The 24,768-nt window shown below is 35.7% G+C and overlaps 1 protein-coding gene across 1 annotated transcript; it reads left to right on the plus strand.

The window, feature by feature from the left end:
- Nucleotides 1–17,593: 17,593 nt before the first annotated feature.
- LOC143571124 (auxin-induced protein 15A-like) lies at nucleotides 17,594–17,983 on the plus strand. The gene has a single exon (XM_077056628.1). The coding sequence runs from the start codon at nucleotides 17,684–17,686 to the stop codon at nucleotides 17,981–17,983; it is 300 nt and encodes a 99-aa protein (XP_076912743.1). The 5' UTR covers nucleotides 17,594–17,683.
- Nucleotides 17,984–24,768: the final 6,785 nt, after the last annotated feature.

The following is a 24,768-nucleotide window of genomic DNA, read 5'->3' on the forward strand; positions in this document are numbered from 1 at the left end:
AGTCTTTTACCGAGTCATTTTTCTCCATCAACGTCCTTCCTGTAGAAACACTACTAAACCTTTTGAGAGAAATGGCCATCTTTATGCCACGGATTACACAAGCAAACAAGATTCTGAGACGATCATTCTCGAATGGAAGGAGCGCAGCAACACCCATGGACATTCCGAAAGGATATTTTGCAGTTTATGTCGGCGAAGAAGAGAAAAGAAGATTTCTGGTTCGTGTTTCTCTCCTAAGCAGGCCAGAATTTCAAGAACTACTGCAACTGGCGGAGGAACAGTATGAGTACGACCATCCAATGGGTGGGCTCACCATTCCATGTAGTGAAGACGTATTTGCTGATTTAGCATCACGTTTTGGTGCGTTGTGATACTTATTTTATCATATAACATTTTTGTAAAGAACATCAGCTAGGATCTTGCACATATTTGTAAATAGATATTCATAACCATTTTTTGTGAAATTCAAAGTTGAAGCAACCTCAAGTTTATTGAACTACATATAACTTATGCTATACTCAATGACCATTTGGATGAAATACGTATTTCACATTCTTTAACTTTTGTAGGCTGAATTTTAACCAAATGTATATATATAAAGCGATAGAAGTGTATATGATTACTTAAAGATCTGTTTATAGTAAAAAAAGATTGAAACAAAGGGAAAGAGTCACGCAGTAAAGATCAATACAAATATTAGTTATGCAATTGACATCAATCACAGTTTCATTCGTTGTGTTTGGTTCTCCAACCACAACGATTCATTGGTGCATCACAAACGATGTGGAATTCGATTGAGTTGGAGTTCAGGCTTGACTCCCCTAAGTTCAAAGTAGTAATAAGTGGTTAGCTGGAACGCCTCGACCCGCTATTCAAATGTGTTACGTAAAACGCAATAGATGGTTAAAAACGACAAACAATTTGTGTGGGTTATGTACATTAATTAGCCTGTGATCGCAATTGCCGTATACCATTTCTCACAATTGGCATTATGGTTCATGGCTAGTCATTAATAAATTTCAATCACAGCCGCTATTCTAAACCTGATTATACAACTAGTTAAGTCTTTATTTCAAAGAAATTCAACATGTCTACTTCTATGATCGTCGAAGTTCTAGTACCTGTATTCAAGTTTGTATGTGTTACGCGTTAAAGGTACCGAAAGATTCTCTCTAGGTCTATGGAGACACGAATCATAAGCAGATAAAACAGTCACTATAAAATATATATATTTTTATGTTGCCGATTTATGTAGTCAGAGGTTATTGTGCTGAAATTTAACAGAACTATCTCTTAATTATCTACCGTTATCCTAATAACGTAGATACTCCTTATAAATTTGTAATTAAGGTCACTGGGTCCGTTATGTTGTAACCATGTCAGCTGATTTTTAACAAATTGCTACGACAGGTTTGCCAAAATGTGAAATCTAATCCTTAAACAGGTCACATTTGAACCACATAAAAAATTCATTATAGGTTATTTGGTTATAATGCGGAATGCCCTACGTATTAAAGATTAGGCATCTAACATCAGACAAGGACCATAAGGGATTTCATGTTGGATATATATTGTAACAGGTCGTTCGGATTCATAAATGCCATTCAAGTTATTTTGGGTCTTTTCGATAAAGAGAGACAATTCCATGTGAAGCTTCTTTCCAATCATGTGGTAATGTCTACTATCTTGTGCAACCAGCTGGCTATTTAAGCCATTCAGTATTTCAAAGCAAATCAACCAAAACTTCCATACTCCAAAAAGTCTTTTACCGAGTCATTTTTCTCCATCAACGTCCTTCCTGTAGAAACACTACTAAACCTTTTGAGAGAAATGGCCATCTTTATGCCACGGATTACACAAGCAAACAAGATTCTGAGACGATCATTCTCGAATGGAAGGAGTGCAGCAACACCCATGGACATTCCGAAAGGATATTTTGCAGTTTATGTCGGCGAAGAAGAGAAAAGAAGATTTCTGGTTCGTGTTTCTCTCCTAAGTTGGCCAGAATTTCAAGAACTACTGCAACTGGCGGAGGAACAGTATGAGAACGACCATCCAATGGGTGGGCTCACCATTCCATGTAGTGAAGACGTATTTGCTGATTTAGCATCACGTTTTGGTGCCTTGTGATACTTAATTTATCATATAACATTTTTGTAAAGAACATCAGCTAGGATCTTACACATATTTGTAAATAGAGATTCATAACCATATTTTGTGAAATTCAAAGTTGGAGCAACCTCAAGTTTATTGAACTACATATAACTTATGCTATACTCAATGACCATTTGGATGAAATACATATTTCACATTCTTTAACTTTTGTAGGCTGAATTTTAACCAAATGTATATATATATATAAAGCGATAGAAGTGTATATGATTACTTAAAGATCTGTTTATAGAAAAAAAAGATTGAAACAAAGGGAAAGAGACACGCAGTAAAGATCAATACACATATTAGTTATGCAATTGACATCAATCACATTTTCATTCGTTGTGTTTGGTTCTCCAACCACAACGATTCATTGGTGCATCACAAACGATGTGGAATTCGATTGAGTTGGAGTTCAGGCTTGACTCCCCTAAGTTCAAAGTAGTAATAAGTGGTTAGCTGGAACGCCTCGACCCGCTATTCAAATGTGTTACGTAAAACGCAATACATGGTTAAAAACGACAAACAACTTGTGTGGGTTATGTACATTAATTAGCCTGTGTTCGCAATTGCCGTATACCATTTCTCACAATTGGCATTACGGTTCATGGCTAGTCATTAATAAATTTCAATCACAGCCGCTATTCTAAACCTGATTATACAACTAGTTAAGTCTTTATTTCAAAGAAATTCAACATGTCTACTTCTATGATCGTCGAAGTTCTAGTACCTGTATTCAAGTTTGTATGTGTTACGCGTTAAAGGTACCGAAAGATTCTCTCTAGGTCTATGGAGACACGAATCATAAGCAGATAAAACAGTCACTATAAAATATATATATTTTTATGTTGCCGATTTATGTAGTCAGAGGTTATTGTGCTGAAATTTAACAGAACTATCTCTTAATTATCTACTGTTATCCTAATAACGTAGATACTCCTTATATATTTGTAATTAAGGTCAATGGGTCCGTTATGTTGTAACCATGTCAGCTGATTTTTAACAAATTGCTACGACAGGTTTGCCAAAATGTGAAATCTAATCCTTAAACAGGTCACATTTGAACCACATAAAAAATTCATTATAGGTTATTTGGTTATAATGCGGAATGCCCTACGTATTAAAGATTAGGCATCTAACATCAGACAAGGACCATAAGGGATTTCATGTTGGATATATATTGTAACAGGTCGTTCGGATTCATAAATGCCATTCAAATTATTTTGGGTCTTTTCGATAAAGAGAGACAATTCCATGTGAAGCTTCTTTCCAATCATGTGGTAATGTCTACTATCTTGTGCAACCAGCTGGCTATTTAAGCCATTCAGTATTTCAAAGCAAATCAACCACAACTTCCCTACTCCAAAAAGTCTTTTACCGAGTCATTTTTCTCCATCAACGTCCTTCCTGTAGAAACACTACTAAACCTTTTGAGAGAAATGGCCATCTTTATGCCACGGATTACACAAGCAAACAAGATTCTGAGACGATCATTCTCGAATGGAAGGAGCGCAGCAACACCCATGGACATTCCGAAAGGATATTTTGCAGTTTATGTCGGCGAAGAAGAGAAAAGAAGATTTCTGGTTCGTGTTTCTCTCCTAAGCAGGCCAGAATTTCAAGAACTACTGCAACTGGCGGAGGAACAGTATGAGTACGACCATCCAATGGGTGGGCTCACCATTCCATGTAGTGAAGACGTATTTGCTGATTTAGCATCACGTTTTGGTGCCTTGTGATACTTAATTTATCATATAACATTTTTGTAAAGAACATCAGCTAGGATCTTACACATATTTGTAAATAGAGATTCATAACCATTTTTTGTGAAATTCAAAGTTGGAGCAACCTCAAGTTTATTGAACTACATATAACTTATGCTATACTCAATGACCATTTGGATGAAATACATATTTCACATTCTTTAACTTTTGTAGGCTGAATTTTAACCAAATGTATATACATAAAGCGATAGAAGTGTATATGATTACTTAAGGATCTGTTTATAGAAAAAAAAGATTGAAACAAAGGGAAAGAGTCACGCAGTAAAGATCAATACACATATTAGTTATGCAATTGACATCAATCACATTTTCATTCGTTGTGTTTGGTTCGCCAACCACAACGATTCATTGGTGCATCACAAACGATGTGGAATTCGATTGAGTTGGAGTTCAGGCTTGACTCCCCTAAGTTCAAATTAGTAATAAGTGGTTAGCTGGAACGCCTCGACCCGCTATTCAAATGTGTTACGTAACGCGCAATACATGGTTAGAAACGACAAACAACTTGTGTGGGTTATGTACATTAATTAGCCTGTGTTCGCAATTGCCGTATACCATTTCTCACAATTGGCATTACGGTTCATGGCTAGTCATTAATAAATTTCAATCACAGCCGCTATTCTAAACCTGATTATACATCTAGTTAAGTCTTTATTTCAAAGAAATTCAACATGTCTACTTCTATGATCGTCGAAGTTCCAGTACCTGTATTCAAGTTTGTATGTGTTACGCGTTAAAGGTACCGAAAGATTCTCTCTAGGTCTATGGAGACACGAATCATAAGCAGATAAAACAGTCACTATAAAATATATATATTTTTATGTTGCCGATTTATGTAGTCAGAGGTTATTGTGCTGAAATTTAACAGAACTATCTCTTAATTATCTACTGTTATCCTAATAACGTAGATACTCCTTATATATTTGTAATTAAGGTCAATGGGTCCGTTATGTTGTAACCATGTCAGCTGATTTTTAACAAATTGCTACGACAGGTTTGCCAAAATGTGAAATCTAATCCTTAAACAGGTCACATTTGAACCACATAAAAAATTCATTATAGGTTATTTGGTTATAATGCGGAATGCCCTACGTATTAAAGATTAGGCATCTAACATCAGACAAGGACCATAAGGGATTTCATGTTGGATATATATTGTAACAGGTCGTTCGGATTCATAAATGCCATTCAAGTTATTTTGGGTCTTTTCGATAAAGAGAGACAATTCCATGTGAAGCTTCTTTCCAATCATGTGGTAATGTCTACTATCTTGTGCAACCAGCTGGCTATTTAAGCCATTCAGTATTTCAAAGCAAATCAACCACAACTTCCATACTCCAAAAAGTCTTTTACCGAGTCATTTTTCTCCATCAACGTCCTTCCTGTAGAAACACTACTAAACCTTTTGAGAGAAATGGCCATCTTTATGCCACGGATTACACAAGCAAACAGGATTCTGAGACGATCATTCTCGAATGGAAGGAGGGCAGCAACACCCATGGACATTCCGAAAGGATATTTTGCAGTTTATGTCGGCGAAGAAGAGAAAAGAAGATTTCTGGTTCGTGTTTCTCTCCTAAGCAGGCCAGAATTTCAAGAACTACTGCAACTGGCGGAGGAACAGTATGAGTACGACCATCCAATGGGTGGGCTCACCATTCCATGTAGTGAAGACGTATTTGCTGATTTAGCATCACGTTTTGGTGCCTTGTGATACTTAATTTATCATATAACATTTTTGTAAAGAACATCAGCTAGGATCTTACACATATTTGTAAATAGAGATTCATAACCATTTTTTGTGAAATTCAAAGTTGGAGCAACCTCTAGTTTATTGAACTACATATAACTTATGCTATACTCAATGACCATTTGGATGAAATACGTATTTCACATTCTTTAACTTTTGTAGGCTGAATTTTAACCAAATGTATATACATAAAGCGATAGAAGTGTATATGATTACTTAAGGATCTGTTTATAGAAAAAAAAGATTGAAACAAAGGGAAAGAGTCACGCAGTAAAGATCAATACACATATTAGTTATGCAATTGACATCAATCACATTTTCATTCGTTGTGTTTGGTTCGCCAACCACAACGATTCATTGGTGCATCACAAACGATGTGGAATTCGATTGAGTTGGAGTTCAGGCTTGACTCCCCTAAGTTCAAATTAGTAATAAGTGGTTAGCTGGAACGCCTCGACCCGCTATTAAAATGTGTTACGTAACGCGCAATACATGGTTAAAAACGACAAACAACTTGTGTGGGTTATGTACATTAATTAGCCTGTGTTCGCAATTGCCGTATACCATTTCTCACAATTGGCATTACGGTTCATGGCTAGTCATTAATAAATTTCAATCACAGCCGCTATTCTAAACCTGATTATACATCTAGTTAAGTCTTTATTTCAAAGAAATTCAACATGTCTACTTCTATGATCGTCGAAGTTCCAGTACCTGTATTCAAGTTTGTATGTGTTACGCGTTAAAGGTACCGAAAGATTCTCTCTAGGTCTATGGAGACACGAATCATAAGCAGATAAAACAGTCACTATAAAATATATATATTTTTATGTTGCCGATTTATGTAGTCAGAGGTTATTGTGCTGAAATTTAACAGAACTATCTCTTAATTATCTACTGTTATCCTAATAACGTAGATACTCCTTATATATTTGTAATTAAGGTCAATGGGTCCGTTATGTTGTAACCATGTCAGCTGATTTTTAACAAATTGCTACGACAGGTTTGCCAAAATGTGAAATCTAATCCTTAAATAGGTCACATTTGAACCACATAAAAAATTCATTATAGGTTATTTGGTTATAATGCGGAATGCCCTACGTATTAAAGATTAGGCATCTAACATCAGACAAGGACCATAAGGGATTTCATGTTGGATATATATTGTAACAGGTCGTTCGGATTCATAAATGCCATTCAAGTTATTTTGGGTCTTTTCGATAAAGAGAGACAATTCCATGTGAAGCTTCTTTCCAATCATGTGGTAATGTCTACTATCTTGTGCAACCAGCTGGCTATTTAAGCCATTCAGTATTTCAAAGCAAATCAACCACAACTTCCATACTCCAAAAAGTCTTTTACCGAGTCATTTTTCTCCATCAACGTCCTTCCTGTAGAAACACTACTAAACCTTTTGAGAGAAATGGCCATCTTTATGCCACGGATTACACAAGCAAACAAGATTCTGAGACGATCATTCTCGAATGGAAGGAGTGCAGCAACACCCATGGACATTCCGAAAGGATATTTTGCAGTTTATGTCGGCGAAGAAGAGAAAAGAAGATTTCTGGTTCGTGTTTCTCTCCTAAGCAGGCCAGAATTTCAAGAACTACTGCAACTGGCGGAGGAACAGTATGAGTACGACCATCCAATGGGTGGGCTCACCATTCCATGTAGTGAAGACGTATTTGCTGATTTAGCATCACGTTTTGGTGCGTTGTGATACTTATTTTATCATATAACATTTTTGTAAAGAACATCAGCTAGGATCTTACACATATTTGTAAATAGAGATTCATAACCATTTTTTGTGAAATTCAAAGTTGAAGCAACCTCAAGTTTATTGAACTATATATAACTTATGCTATACTCAATGACCATTTGGATGAAATACGTATTTCACATTCTTTAACTTTTGTAGGCTGAATTTTAACCAAATGTATATATATAAAGCGATAGAAGTGTATATGATTACTTAAAGATCTGTTTATAGTAAAAAAAGATTGAAACAAAGGGAAAGAGTCACGCAGTAAAGATCAATACAAATATTAGTTATGCAATTGACATCAATCACAGTTTCATTCGTTGTGTTTGGTTCTCCAACCACGACGATTCATTGTTGCATCACAAACGATGTGGAATTCGATTGAGTTGGAGTTCAGGCTTGACTCCCCTAAGTTCAAAGTAGTAATAAGTGGTTAGCTGGAACGCCTCGACCCGCTATTCAAATGTGTTACGTAAAACGCAATAGATGGTTAAAAACGACAAACAATTTGTGTGGGTTATGTACATTAATTAGCCTGTGATCGCAATTGCCGTATACCATTTCTCACAATTGGCATTACGGTTCATGGCTAGTCATTAATAAATTTCAATCACAGCCGCTATTCTAAACCTGATTATACAACTCGTTAAGTCTTTATTTCAATGAAATTCAACATGTCTACTTCTATGATCGTCGAAGTTCTAGTACCTGTATTCAAGTTTGTATGTGTTACGCATTAAAGGTACCGAAAGATTCTCTCTAGGTCTATGGAGACACGAATCATAAGCAGATAAAACAGTCACTATAAAATATATATATTTTTATGTTGCCGATTTATGTAGTCAGAGGTTATTGTGCTGAAATTTAATAGAACTATCTCTTAATTATCTACTGTTATCCTAATAACGTAGATACTCCTTATATATTTGTAATTAAGGTCACTGGGTCCGTTATGTTGTAACCATGTCAGCTGATTTTTAACAAATTGCTACGACAGGTTTGCCAAAATGTGAAATCTAATCCTTAAACAGGTCACATTTGAACCACATAAAAAATTCATTATAGGTTATTTGGTTATAATGCGGAATGCCCTACGTATTAAAGATTAGGCATCTAACATCAGACAAGGACCATAAGGGATTTCATGTTGGATATATATTGTAACAGGTCGTTCGGATTCATAAATGCCATTCAAGTTATTTTGGGTCTTTTCGATAAAGAGAGACAATTCCATGTGAAGCTTCTTTCCAATCATGTGGTAATGTCTACTATCTTGTGCAACCAGCTGGCTATTTAAGCCATTCAGTATTTCAAAGCAAATCAACCAAAACTTCCATACTCCAAAAAGTCTTTTACCGAGTCATTTTTCTCCATCAACGTCCTTCCTGTAGAAACACTACTAAACCTTTTGAGAGAAATGGCCATCTTTATGCCACGGATTACACAAGCAAACAAGATTCTGAGACGCTCATTCTCGAATGGAAGGAGTGCAGCAACACCCATGGACATTCCGAAAGGATATTTTGCAGTTTATGTCGGCGAAGAAGAGAAAAGAAGATTTCTGGTGCGTGTTTCTCTCCTAAGCAGGCCAGAATTTCAAGAACTACTGCAACTGGCGGAGGAACAGTATGAGTACGACCATCCAATGGGTGGGCTCACCATTCCATGTAGTGAAGACGTATTTGCTGATTTAGCGTCACGTTTTGGTGCCTTGTGATACTTAATTTATCATATAACATTTTTGTAATGAACATCAGCTAGGATCTTACACATATTTGTAAATAGAGATTCATAACCATTTTTTGTGAAATTCAAAGTTGGAGCAACCTCAAGTTTATTGAACTACATATAACTTATGCTATACTCAATGACCATTTGGATGAAATACGTATTTCACATTCTTTAACTTTTGTAGGCTGAATTTTAACCAAATGTATATATATATATAAAGCGATAGAAGTGTATATGATTACTTAAAGATCTGTTTATAGAAAAAAAAGATTGAAACAAAGGGAAAGAGACACGCAGTAAAGATCAATACACATATTAGTTATGCAATTGACATCAATCACATTTTCATTCGTTGTGTTTGGTTCTCCAACCACAACGATTCATTGGTGCATCACAAACGATGTGGAATTCGATTGAGTTGGAGTTCAGGCTTGACTCCCCTAAGTTCAAAGTAGTAATAAGTGGTTAGCTGGAACGACTCGACCCGCTATTCAAATGTGTTACGTAAAACGCAATACATGGATAAAAACGACAAACAACTTGTGTGGGTTATGTACATTAATTAGCCTGTGATCGCAATTGCCGTATACCATTTCTCACAATTGGCATTACGGTTCATGGCTAGTCATTAATAAATTTCAATCACAGCCGCTATTCTAAACCTGATTATACAACTAGTTAAGTCTTTATTTCAAAGAAATTCAACATGTCTACTTCTATGATCGTCGAAGTTCTAGTACCTGTATTCAAGTTTGTATGTGTTACGCGTTAAAGGTACCGAAAGATTCTCTCTAGGTCTATGGAGACACGAATCATAAGCAGATAAAACAGTCACTATAAAATATATATATTTTTATGTTGCCGATTTATGTAGTCAGAGGTTATTGTGCTGAAATTTAACAGAACTATCTCTTAATTATCTACTGTTATCCTAATAACGTAGATACTCCTTATATATTTGTAATTAAGGTCAATGGGTCCGTTATGTTGTAACCATGTCAGCTGATTTTTAACAAATTGCTACGACAGGTTTGCCAAAATGTGAAATCTAATCCTTAAACAGGTCACATTTGAACCACATAAAAAATTCATTATAGGTTATTTGGTTATAATGCGGAATGCCCTACGTATTAAAGATTAGGCATCTAACATCAGACAAGGACCATAAGGGATTTCATGTTGGATATATATTGTAACAGGTCGTTCGGATTCATAAATGCCATTCAAATTATTTTGGGTCTTTTCGATAAAGAGAGACAATTCCATGTGAAGCTTCTTTCCAATCATGTGGTAATGTCTACTATCTTGTGCAACCAGCTGGCTATTTAAGCCATTCAGTATTTCAAAGCAAATCAACCACAACTTCCCTACTCCAAAAAGTCTTTTACCGAGTCATTTTTCTCCATCAACGTCCTTCCTGTAGAAACACTACTAAACCTTTTGAGAGAAATGGCCATCTTTATGCCACGGATTACACAAGCAAACAAGATTCTGAGACGATCATTCTCGAATGGAAGGAGCGCAGCAACACCCATGGACATTCCGAAAGGATATTTTGCAGTTTATGTCGGCGAAGAAGAGAAAAGAAGATTTCTGGTTCGTGTTTCTCTCCTAAGCAGGCCAGAATTTCAAGAACTACTGCAACTAGCGGAGGAACAGTATGAGTACGACCATCCAATGGGTGGGCTCACCATTCCATGTAGTGAAGACGTATTTGCTGATTTAGCATCACGTTTTGGTGCGTTGTGATACTTATTTTATCATATAACATTTTTGTAAAGAACATCAGCTAGGATCTTACACATATTTGTAAATAGAGATTCATAACCATTTTTTGTGAAATTCAAAGTTGAAGCAACCTCAAGTTTATTGAACTATATATAACTTATGCTATACTCAATGACCATTTGGATGAAATACGTATTTCACATTCTTTAACTTTTGTAGGCTGAATTTTAACCAAATGTATATATATAAAGCGATAGAAGTGTATATGATTACTTAAAGATCTGTTTATAGTAAAAAAAGATTGAAACAAAGGGAAAGAGTCACGCAGTAAAGATCAATACAAATATTAGTTATGCAATTGACATCAATCACAGTTTCATTCGTTGTGTTTGGTTCTCCAACCACAACGATTCATTGTTGCATCACAAACGATGTGGAATTCGATTGAGTTGGAGTTCAGGCTTGACTCCCCTAAGTTCAAAGTAGTAATAAGTGGTTAGCTGGAACGCCTCGACCCGCTATTCAAATGTGTTACGTAAAACGCAATAGATGGTTAAAAACGACAAACAATTTGTGTGGGTTATGTACATTAATTAGCCTGTGATCGCAATTGCCGTATACCATTTCTCACAATTGGCATTACGGTTCATGGCTAGTCATTAATAAATTTCAATCACAGCCGCTATTCTAAACCTGATTATACAACTCGTTAAGTCTTTATTTCAATGAAATTCAACATGTCTACTTCTATGATCGTCGAAGTTCTAGTACCTGTATTCAAGTTTGTATGTGTTACGCATTAAAGGTACCGAAAGATTCTCTCTAGGTCTATGGAGACACGAATCATAAGCAGATAAAACAGTCACTATAAAATATATATATTTTTATGTTGCCGATTTATGTAGTCAGAGGTTATTGTGCTGAAATTTAATAGAACTATCTCTTAATTATCTACTGTTATCCTAATAACGTAGATACTCCTTATATATTTGTAATTAAGGTCACTGGGTCCGTTATGTTGTAACCATGTCAGCTGATTTTTAACAAATTGCTACGACAGGTTTGCCAAAATGTGAAATCTAATCCTTAAACAGGTCACATTTGAACCACATAAAAAATTCATTATAGGTTATTTGGTTATAATGCGGAATGCCCTACGTATTAAAGATTAGGCATCTAACATCAGACAAGGACCATAAGGGATTTCATGTTGGATATATATTGTAACAGGTCGTTCGGATTCATAAATGCCATTCAAGTTATTTTGGGTCTTTTCGATAAAGAGAGACAATTCCATGTGAAGCTTCTTTCCAATCATGTGGTAATGTCTACTATCTTGTGCAACCAGCTGGCTATTTAAGCCATTCAGTATTTCAAAGCAAATCAACCAAAACTTCCATACTCCAAAAAGTCTTTTACCGAGTCATTTTTCTCCATCAACGTCCTTCCTGTAGAAACACTACTAAACCTTTTGAGAGAAATGGCCATCTTTATGCCACGGATTACACAAGCAAACAAGATTCTGAGACGCTCATTCTCGAATGGAAGGAGTGCAGCAACACCCATGGACATTCCGAAAGGATATTTTGCAGTTTATGTCGGCGAAGAAGAGAAAAGAAGATTTCTGGTGCGTGTTTCTCTCCTAAGCAGGCCAGAATTTCAAGAACTACTGCAACTGGCGGAGGAACAGTATGAGTACGACCATCCAATGGGTGGGCTCACCATTCCATGTAGTGAAGACGTATTTGCTGATTTAGCATCACGTTTTGGTGCCTTGTGATACTTAATTTATCATATAACATTTTTGTAATGAACATCAGCTAGGATCTTACACATATTTGTAAATAGAGATTCATAACCATTTTTTGTGAAATTCAAAGTTGGAGCAACCTCAAGTTTATTGAACTACATATAACTTATGCTATACTCAATGACCATTTGGATGAAATACGTATTTCACATTCTTTAACTTTTGTAGGCTGAATTTTAACCAAATGTATATATATATATAAAGCGATAGAAGTGTATATGATTACTTAAAGATCTGTTTATAGAAAAAAAAGATTGAAACAAAGGGAAAGAGACACGCAGTAAAGATCAATACACATATTAGTTATGCAATTGACATCAATCACATTTTCATTCGTTGTGTTTGGTTCTCCAACCACAACGATTCATTGGTGCATCACAAACGATGTGGAATTCGATTGAGTTGGAGTTCAGGCTTGACTCCCCTAAGTTCAAAGTAGTAATAAGTGGTTAGCTGGAACGCCTCGACCCGCTATTCAAATGTGTTACGTAAAACGCAATACATGGATAAAAACGACAAACAACTTGTGTGGGTTATGTACATTAATTAGCCTGTGATCGCAATTGCCGTATACCATTTCTCACAATTGGCATTACGGTTCATGGCTAGTCATTAATAAATTTCAATCACAGCCGCTATTCTAAACCTGATTATACAACTAGTTAAGTCTTTATTTCAAAGAAATTCAACATGTCTACTTCTATGATCGTCGAAGTTCTAGTACCTGTATTCAAGTTTGTATGTGTTACGCGTTAAAGGTACCGAAAGATTCTCTCTAGGTCTATGGAGACACGAATCATAAGCAGATAAAACAGTCACTATAAAATATATATATTTTTATGTTGCCGATTTATGTAGTCAGAGGTTATTGTGCTGAAATTTAACAGAACTATCTCTTAATTATCTACTGTTATCCTAATAACGTAGATACTCCTTATATATTTGTAATTAAGGTCAATGGGTCCGTTATGTTGTAACCATGTCAGCTGATTTTTAACAAATTGCTACGACAGGTTTGCCAAAATGTGAAATCTAATCCTTAAACAGGTCACATTTGAACCACATAAAAAATTCATTATAGGTTATTTGGTTATAATGCGGAATGCCCTACGTATTAAAGATTAGGCATCTAACATCAGACAAGGACCATAAGGGATTTCATGTTGGATATATATTGTAACAGGTCGTTCGGATTCATAAATGCCATTCAAATTATTTTGGGTCTTTTCGATAAAGAGAGACAATTCCATGTGAAGCTTCTTTCCAATCATGTGGTAATGTCTACTATCTTGTGCAACCAGCTGGCTATTTAAGCCATTCAGTATTTCAAAGCAAATCAACCACAACTTCCCTACTCCAAAAAGTCTTTTACCGAGTCATTTTTCTCCATCAACGTCCTTCCTGTAGAAACACTACTAAACCTTTTGAGAGAAATGGCCATCTTTATGCCACGGATTACACAAGCAAACAAGATTCTGAGACGATCATTCTCGAATGGAAGGAGCGCAGCAACACCCATGGACATTCCGAAAGGATATTTTGCAGTTTATGTCGGCGAAGAAGAGAAAAGAAGATTTCTGGTTCGTGTTTCTCTCCTAAGCAGGCCAGAATTTCAAGAACTACTGCAACTGGCGGAGGAACAGTATGAGTACGACCATCCAATGGGTGGGCTCACCATTCCATGTAGTGAAGACGTATTTGCTGATTTAGCATCACGTTTTGGTGCCTTGTGATACTTAATTTATCATATAACATTTTTGTAAAGAACATCAGCTAGGATCTTACACATATTTGTAAATAGAGATTCATAACCATTTTTTGTGAAATTCAAAGTTGGAGCAACCTCAAGTTTATTGAACTACATATAACTTATGCTATACTCAATGACCATTTGGATGAAATACATATTTCACATTCTTTAACTTTTGTAGGCTGAATTTTAACCAAATGTAAATACATAAAGCGTAAGAAGTGTATATGATTACTTAAGGATCTGTTTATAGAAAAAAAAGAATGAAACAAAGGGAAAGAGTCACGCAGTAAAGATCAATACACATATTAGTTATGCAATTGACATCAATCACATTTTCATTCGTTGTGTTTGGTTCGCCAACCACAACGATTCATTGGTGCATCACAAACGATGTGGAATTCGATTGAGTTGGAGTTCAGGCTTGACTCCCCTAAGTTCAAATTAGTAATAAGTGGTTAGCTGGAACGCCTCGACCCGCTATTCAAATGTGTTACGTAACGCGCAATACATGGTTAAAAACGACAAACAACTTGTGTGGGTTATGTACATTAATTAGCCTGTGTTCGCAATTGCCGTATACCATTTCTCACAATTGGCATTACGGTTCATGGCTAGTCATTAATAAATTTCAATCACAGCCGCTATTCTAAACCTGATTATACAACTAGTTAAGTCTTTATTTCAAAGAAATTCAACATGTCTACTTCTATGATCGTCGAAGTTCTAGTACCTGTATTCAAGTTTGTATGTGTTACGCGTTAAAGGTACCGAAAGATTCTCTCTAGGTCTATGGAGACACGAATCATAAGCAGATAAAACAGTCACTATAAAATATATATATATTTATGTTGCCGATTTATGTAGTCAGGGTTATTGTGCTGAAATTTAACAGATCTATCTCTTAATTATCTACTGTTATCCTAATAACGTAGATACTCCTAATATATTTGTAATTAAGGTCAATGGGTCCGTTATGTTGTAACCATGTCAGCTGATTTTTAACAAATTGCTACGACAGGTTTGCCAAAATGTGAAATCTAATCCTTAAACAGGTCACATTTGAACCACATAAAAAAATCATTATAGGTTATTTGGATATAATGCGGAATGCCCTACGTATTAAAGATTAGGCATCTAACATCAGACAAGGACCATAAGGGATTTCATGTTGGATATATATTGTAACAGGTCGTTCGGATTCATAAATGCCATTCAAATTATTTTGGGTCTTTTCGATAAAGAGAGACAATTCCATGTGAAGCTTCTTTCCAATCATGTGGTAATGTCTACTATCTTGTGCAACCAGCTGGCTATTTAAGCCATTCAGTATTTCAAAGCAAATCAACCACAACTTCCCTACTCCAAAAAGTCTTTTACCGAGTCATTTTTCTCCATCAACGTCCTTCCTGTAGAAACACTACTAAACCTTTTGAGAGAAATGGCCATCTTTATGCCACGGATTACACAAGCAAAACAGATTCTGAGACGATCATTCTCGAATGGAAGGAGTGCAGCAAAACCCATGGACATTCCGAAAGGATATTTTGCAGTTTATGTTGGCGAAGAAGAGAAAAGAAGATTTCTGGTTCGTGTTTCTCTCCTAAGCAGGCCAAAATTTCAAGAACTACTGCAACTGGCGGAGGAACAATATGAGTACGACCATCCAATGGGTGGGCTCCCCATTCCATGTAGTGAAGACGTATTTGCTGATTTAGCATCACGTTTTGATGCCTTGTGATACTTAATTTATCATATAACATTTTTGTAAAGAACATCAGCTAGGATCTTACACATATTTGTAAATAGAGATCCATAACCATTTTTTGTGAAATTCAAATTTGGAGCAACCTCAAGTTTATTGAACTACATATAACTTATGCTATACTCAATGACCATTTGGATGAAATACGTATTTAACGTTCTTTAACTTTTGTAGGCTGAATTTTAACCAAATGTATATACATAAAGCGATAGAAGTGTATATGATTACTTATGGATCTGTTTATAGAAAAAAAAGATTGAAACAAAGGGAAAGAGTCACGCAGTAAAGATCAATACACATATTAGTTATGCAATTGACATCAATCACATTTTCATTCGTTGTGTTTGGTTCGCCAACCACAACTATTCATTGGTGCATCCAAACGATGTGGAATTCGATTGAGTTGGAGTTCAGGCTTGACTCCCCTAAGTTCAAATTAGTAATAAGTGGTTAGCTGGAACGCCTCGACCCGCTATTCAAATGTGTTACGTAACGCGCAATACATGGTTAAAAACGACAAACAATTTGTGTGGGTTATGTACATTAATTAGCCTGTGATCACAAATGCCGTATACCATTTCTCACTATTGGCATTACGGTTCATGGCTAGTCATTAATAAATTTCAATCACAGCCGCTATTCAAAACCTGATTATACAACTAATTAAGTCTTTATTTCAAAGAAATTCAACATGTCTACTTCTATGATCGTCGAAGTTCTAGAACCTGTATTCAAGATTGTATGTGTTACGCGTTAAAGGTACCCAAAGATTCTCTCTAGGTCTATGGAGACACCAATCATAAGCAGATAAAACAGTCACTATAGAATATATATATATATATATATATATTTATGTTGCCGATTTATGTAGTCAGAGGTTATTGTGCTGAAATTTAACAGAACTATCTCTTAATTATCTACTGTTATCCTAATAACGTAGATACTCCTAATATATTTGTAATTAAGGTCAATGGGTCCGTTATGTTGTAACCATGTCAGCTGATTTTTAACAAATTGCTACTACAGGTTTGCCAAAATGTGAAATCTAATCCTTAAACAGGTCACATTTGAATCACATAAAAAATTCATTATAGGTTATTTGGTTATAATGCGGAATGCCCTACGTATTAAAGATTAGGCATCTAACATCAGACAAGGACCATAAGGGATTTCATGTCGGATATATATTGTAACAGGTCTTTCGGATTCATAAATGCCATTCAAATTATTTTGGGTCTTTTCGATAAAGAGAGACAATTCCATGTGAAGCTTCTTTCCAATCATGTGGTAATGTCTACTATCTTGTGCAACCAGCTGGCTATTTAAGCCATTCAGTATTTCAAAGCAAATCAACCACAACTTCCATACTCCAAAAAGTCTTTTACCGAGTCATTTTTCTCCATCAACGTCCTTCCTGTAGAAACACTACTAAACCTTTTGAAAGAAATGGCCATCTTTATGCCACGGATTACACAAGCAAAACAGATTCTGAGACGATCATTCTCGAATGGAAGGAGTGCAGCAACACCCATGGACATTCCGAAAGGATATTTTGCAGTTTATGTCGGCGAAGAAGAGAAAAGAAGATTTCTGGTTCGTGTTTCTCTCCTAAGCAGGCCAGAATTTCAAGAACTACTGCAACTGGCGGAGGAACAGTATGAGTACGACCATCCAATGGGTGGGCTCACCATTCCATGTAGTGAAGACGTATTTGCTGATTTAGCATCACGTTTTGGTGCCTTGTGATACTTGATTTATCATATAACATTTTTGTAAAGAACATCAGCTAGGATCTTACACATATTTGTAAATAGAGATTCGTAACCATTTTTTGTGAAATTCAAATTTGGAGCAACCTCAAGTTTATTGAACTACATATAACTTATGCTATACTCAATGACCATTTGGATGAAATACGTATTTCACGTTCTTTAACTTTTGTAGGCTGAATTTTAACCAAATTTATACACATAAAGCGATAGAAGTGTATATGATTACTTAAGGACCTGTTTATAGAAAAAAAAGATTGAAACAAAGGGAAAGAGTCACGCAGTAATGATCAATACACATATTAGTTATGCAATTGACATCAATCACGGTTTCATTCGTTGTGTTTGGTTCGCCAACCACAACGATTCATTGGTGCATCACAAACGATGTGGAATTCGATTGAGTTGGAGTTCAGGCTTGACTCCCCTAAGTTCAAATTAGTAATAAGTGGTTAGCTGGAACGCCTCGACCCGCTATTCAAATGTGTTACGTAACACGCAATACATGGTTAAAAACGACAAACAACTTGTGTGGGTTATGTACATTAATTAGCCTGTGATCGCAAAAGCCGTATACCATTTCTCACTATTAGGATTACGGTTCATGGCTAGTCATTAACAAATTTCAATCACAGCCGCTATTCTAAACCTGATTATACAACTAATTAAGTCTTTATTTCAAAGAAATTCATCATGTCTACTTCTATGATCGTCGAAGTTCTAGTACCTGTATTCAAGTTTGTATGTGTTACGCGTTAAAGGTACCGAAAGATTCTCTCTAGGTCTATGGAGACACGAATCATAAGCAGATAAAACAGTCACTATAAAATATATATATTTTTATGTTGCCGATTTATGTAGTCAGAGGTTATTGTGCTGAAATTTAACAGAACTATCTCTTAATTATCTACTGTTATCCTAATAACGTAGATACTCCTAATATTTGTAATTAAGGTCAATGGGTCCGTTATGTTGTAACCATGTCAGCTGATTTTTAACAAATTGCTACGACAGGTTTGCCAAAATGTGAAATCTAATCCTTAAACAGGTCACATTTGAACCACATAAAAAATTCATTATAGGTTATTTGGTTATAATGCGGAATGCCCTACGTATTAAAGATTAGGCATCTAACATCAGACAAGGACCATAAGGGATTTCATGTCGGATATATATTGTAACAGGTCATTCGGATTCATAAATGCCATTCAAATTATTTTGGGTCTTTTCGATAAAGAGAGACAATTCCATGTGAAGCTTCTTTCCAATCATGTGGTAATGTCTACTATCTTGTGCAACCAGCTGGCTATTTAAGCCATTAAGTATTTCAAAGCAAATCAACCACAACTTCCATACTCCAAAAAGTCTTTTACCGAGTCATTTTTCTCCATCAACGTCCTTCCTGTAGAAACACTACTAAACCTTTTGAGAGAAATGGCCATCTTTATGCCACGGATTACACAAGCAAAACAGATTCTGAGACGATCATTCTCGAATGGAAGGAGTGCAGCAACACCCATGGACATTCCGATAGGATATTTTGCAGTTTATGTCGGCGAAGAAGAGAAAAGAAGATTTCTGGTTCGTGTTTCTCTCCTAAGCAGGCCAGAATTTCAAGAACTACTGCAACTGCCGGAGGAACAGTATGAGTACGACCATCCAATGGGTGGGCTCACCATTCCATGTAGTGAAGTCGTATTTGCTGATTTAGCATCACGTTTTGGTGCCTTGTGATACTTAATTTATCATATAACATTTTTGTAAAGAACATCAGCTAGGATCTTACACATATTTGTAAATAGATATTCGTAACCATTTTTTGTGAAATTCAAATTTGGAGCAACCTCAAGTTTATTGAACTACATATAACTTATGCTATACTCAATGACCATTTGGATGAAATACGTATTTCACGTTCTTTAACTTTTGTAGGCTGAATTTTAACCAAATGTATATACATAAAGCGATAGAAGTGTATATGATTACTTAAGGATCTGTTTATAGAAAAAAAAGATTGAAACAAAGGGAAAGAGTCACGCAGTAATGATCAATACACATATTAGTTATGCAATTGACATCAATCACAGTTTCATTCGTTGTGTTTGGTTCGCCAACCACAACGATTCATTGGTGCATCACAAACGATGTGGAATTCGATTGAGTTGGAGTTCAGGCTTGACTCCCCTAATTTCAAATTAGTAATAAGTGGTTAGCTGGAACGCCTCGACCCGCTATTCAAATGTGTTACGTAACGCGCAATACATGGTTAAAAACGACAAACAGCTTGTGTGGGTTATGTACATTAATTAGCCTGTGATCGCAAATGCCGTATACAATTTCTCACTATTGGCATTACGGTTCATGGCTAGTCATTAATAAATTTCAATCACAGCCGCTATTCTAAACCTGATTATACAACAAATTAAGTCTTTATTTCATAGAAATTCAACATGTCTACTTCTATGATCGTCGAAGTTCTAGTACCTGTATTCAAGATTGTATGTGTTACGCGTTAAAGGTACCCAAAGATTCTCTCTAGGTCTATGGAGACACCAATCATAAGCAGATAAAACAGTCACTATAGAATATATATATATATATATATTTTTATGTTGCCGATTTATGTAGTCAGAGGTTATTGTGCTGAAATTTAACAGAACTATCTCTTAATTATCTACTGTTATCCTAATAACGTAGATACTCCTAATATATTTGTAATTAAGGTCAATGGGTCCGTTATGTTGTAACCATGTCAGCTGATTTTTAACAAATTGCTACGACAGGTTTGCCAAAATGTGAAATCTAATCCTTAAACAGGTCACATTTGAACCACATAAAAAATTCATTATAGGTTATTTGGTTATAATGCGGAATGCCCTACGTATTAAAGATTAGGCATCTAACATCAGACAAGGACCGTAAGGGATTTCATGTTGGATATATATTGTAACAGGTCGTTCGGATTCATAAATGCCATTCAAATTATTTTGGGTCTTTTCGATAAAGAGAGACAATTCCATGTGAAGCTTCTTTCCAATCATGTGGTAATGTCTACTATCTTGTGCAACCAGCTGGCTATTTAAGCCATTCAGTATTTCAAAGCAAATCAACCACAACTTCCCAACTCCAAAAAGTCTTTTACCGAGTCATTTTTCTCCATCAACGTCCTTCCTGTAGAAACACTACTAAACCTTTTGAGAGAAATGGCCATCTTTATGCCACGCATTACACAAGCAAAACAGATTCTGAGACGATCATTCTCGAATGGAAGGAGTGCAGCAAAACCCATCGACATTCCGAAAGGATATTTTGCAGTTTATGTCGGCGAAGAAGAGAAAAGAAGATTTCTGGTTCGTGTTTCTCTCCTAAGCAGGCCAGAATTTCAAGAACTACTGCAACTGGCGGAGGAACAGTATGAGTACGACCATCCAATGGGTGGGCTCACCATTCCATGTAGTGAAGACGTATTTGCTGATTTAGCATCACGTTTTGGTGCCTTGTGATACTTGATTTATCATATAACATTTTTGTAAAGAACATCAGCTAGGATCTTACACATATTTGTAAATAGAGATTCGTAACCATTTTTTGTGAAATTCAAATTTGGAGCAACCTCAAGTTTATTGAACTACAGATAACTTATGCTATACTCAATGACCATTTGGATGAAATACGTATTTCACGTTCTTTAACTTTTGTAGGCTGAATTTTAACCAAATTTATATACATAAAGCGATAGAAGTGTATATGATAACTTAAGGATCTGTTTATAGAAAAAAAAGATTGAAACAAAGGGAAAGAGTCACGCAGTAATGATCAATACACATATTAGTTATGCAATTGACATCAATCACAGTTTCATTCGTTGTGTTTGGTTCGCCAACCACAACGATTCATTGGTGCATCACAAACGATGTGGAATTCGATTGAGTTGGAGTTCAGGCTTGACTCCCCTAAGTTCAAATTAGTAATAAGTGGTTAGCTGGAACGCCTCGACCCGCTATTCAAATGTGTTACGTAACACGCAATACATGGTTAAAAACGACAAACAGCTTGTGTGGGTTATGTACATTAATTAGCCTGTGATCGCAAATGCCGTATACCATTTCTCACTATTGGCATTACGGTTCATGGCTAGTCATTAATAAATTTCAATCACAGCCGCTATTCTAAACCTGATTATACAACTAATTAAGTCTTTATTTCAAAGAAATTCATCATGTCTACTTCTATGATCGTCGAAGTTCTAGAACCTGTATTCAAGATTGTATGTGTTACGCGTTAAAGGTACCCAAAGATTCTCTCTAGGTCTATGGAGACACCAATCATAAGCAGATATAACAGTCACTAAAGAATATATATTTATATATATATATATATATATATATATATATATATATTTATGTTGCCGATTTATGTAGTCAGAGGTTATTGTGCTGAAATTTAACAGAACTATCTCTTAATTATCTACTGTTATCCTAATAACGTAGATACTCCTAATATATTTGTAATTAAGGTCAATGGGTCCGTTATGTTGTAACCATGTCAGCTGATTTTTAACAAATTGCTACGACAGGTTTGCCAAAATGTGAAATCTAATCCTTAAACAGGTAACATTTGAACCACATAAAAAATTCATTATAGGTTATTTGGTTATAATGCGGAATGCCCTACGTATTAAAGATTAGGCATCTAACATCAGACAAGGACCGTAAGGGATTTCATGTTGGATATATATTGTAACAGGTCGTTCGGATTCATAAATGCCATTCAAATTATTTTGGGTCTTTTCGATAAAGAGAGACAATTCCATGTGAAGCTTCTTTCCAATCATGTGGTAATGTCTACTATCTTGTGCAACCAGATAGCTATTTAAGCCATTCAGTATTTCAAAGCAAATCAACCACAACTTCCATACTCCAAAAAGTCTTTTACCGAGTCATTTTTCTCCATCAACGTCCTTCCTGTAGAAACACTACTAAACCTTTTGAGAGAAATGGCCATCTTTATGCCACGGATTACACAAGCAAAACAGATTCTGAGACGATCATTCTCGAATGGAAGGAGTGCAGCAACACCCATGGACATTCCGATAGGATATTTTGCAGTTTATGTCGGCGAAGAAGAGAAAAGAAGATTTCTGGTTCGTGTTTCTCTCCTAAGCAGGCCAGAATTTCAAGAACTACTGCAACTGCCGGAGGAACAGTATGAGTACGACCATCCAATGGGTGGGCTCACCATTCCATGTAGTGAAGTCGTATTTGCTGATTTAGCATCACGTTTTGGTGCCTTGTGATACTTAATTTATCATATAACATTTTTGTAAAGAACATCAGCTAGGATCTTACACATATTTGTAAATAGATATTCGTAACCATTTTTTGTGAAATTCAAATTTGGAGCAACCTCAAGTTTATTGAACTACATATAACTTACGCTATACTCAATGACCATTTGGATGAAATACGTATTTCACGTTCTTTAACTTTTGTAGGCTGAATTTTAACCAAATGTATATACATAAAGCGATAGAAGTGTATATGATTACTTAAGGATCTGTTTATAGAAAAAAAAGATTGAAACAAAGGGAAAGAGTCACGCAGTAATGGTCAATACACATATTAGTTATGCAATTGACATCAATCACAGTTTCATTCGTTGTGTTTGGTTCGCCAACCACAACGATTCATTGGTGCATCACAAACGATGTGGAATTCGATTGAGTTGGAGTTCAGGCTTGACTCCCCTAATTTCAAATTAGTAATAAGTGGTTAGCTGGAACGCCTCGACCCGCTATTCAAATGTGTTACGTAACGCGCAATACATGGTTAAAAACGACAAACAGCTTGTGTGGGTTATGTACATTAATTAGCCTGTGATCGCAAATGCCGTATACAATTTCTCACTATTGGCATTACGGTTCATGGCTAGTCATTAATAAATTTCAATCACAGCCGCTATTCTAAACCTGATTATACAACAAATTAAGTCTTTATTTCATAGAAATTCAACATGTCTACTTCTATGATCGTCGAAGTTCTAGTACCTGTATTCAAGATTGTATGTGTTACGCGTTAAAGGTACCCAAAGATTCTCTCTAGGTCTATGGAGACACCAATCATAAGCAGATAAAACAGTCACTATAGAATATATATATATATATATTTTATGTTGCCGATTTATGTAGTCAGAGGTTATTGTGCTGAAATTTAACAGAACTATCTCTTAATTATCTACTGTTATCCTAATAACGTAGATACTCCTAATATATTTGTAATTAAGGTCAATGGGTCCGTTATGTTGTAACCATGTCAGCTGATTTTTAACAAATTGCTACGACAGGTTTGCCAAAATGTGAAATCTAATCCTTAAACAGGTCACATTTGAACCACATAAAAAATTCATTATAGGTTATTTGGTTATAATGCGGAATGCCCTACGTATTAAAGATTAGGCATCTAACATCAGACAAGGACCGTAAGGGATTTCATGTTGGATATATATTGTAACAGGTCGTTCGGATTCATAAATGCCATTCAAATTATTTTGGGTCTTTTCGATAAAGAGAGACAATTCCATGTGAAGCTTCTTTCCAATCATGTGGTAATGTCTACTATCTTGTGCAACCAGCTGGCTATTTAAGCCATTCAGTATTTCAAAGCAAATCAACCACAACTTCCATACTCCAAAAAGTATTTTACCGAGTCATTTTTCTCCATCAACGTCCTTCCTGTAGAAACACTACTAAACCTTTTGAGAGAA

Source organism: Bidens hawaiensis, unplaced genomic scaffold (genome assembly GCF_021521415.1).
Source record: "Bidens hawaiensis isolate Kalapana, Puna unplaced genomic scaffold, B.hawaiensis_p1.1 tig00025201_1, whole genome shotgun sequence".
In the NCBI taxonomy this organism is placed as follows: domain Eukaryota; kingdom Viridiplantae; phylum Streptophyta; class Magnoliopsida; order Asterales; family Asteraceae; genus Bidens; species Bidens hawaiensis.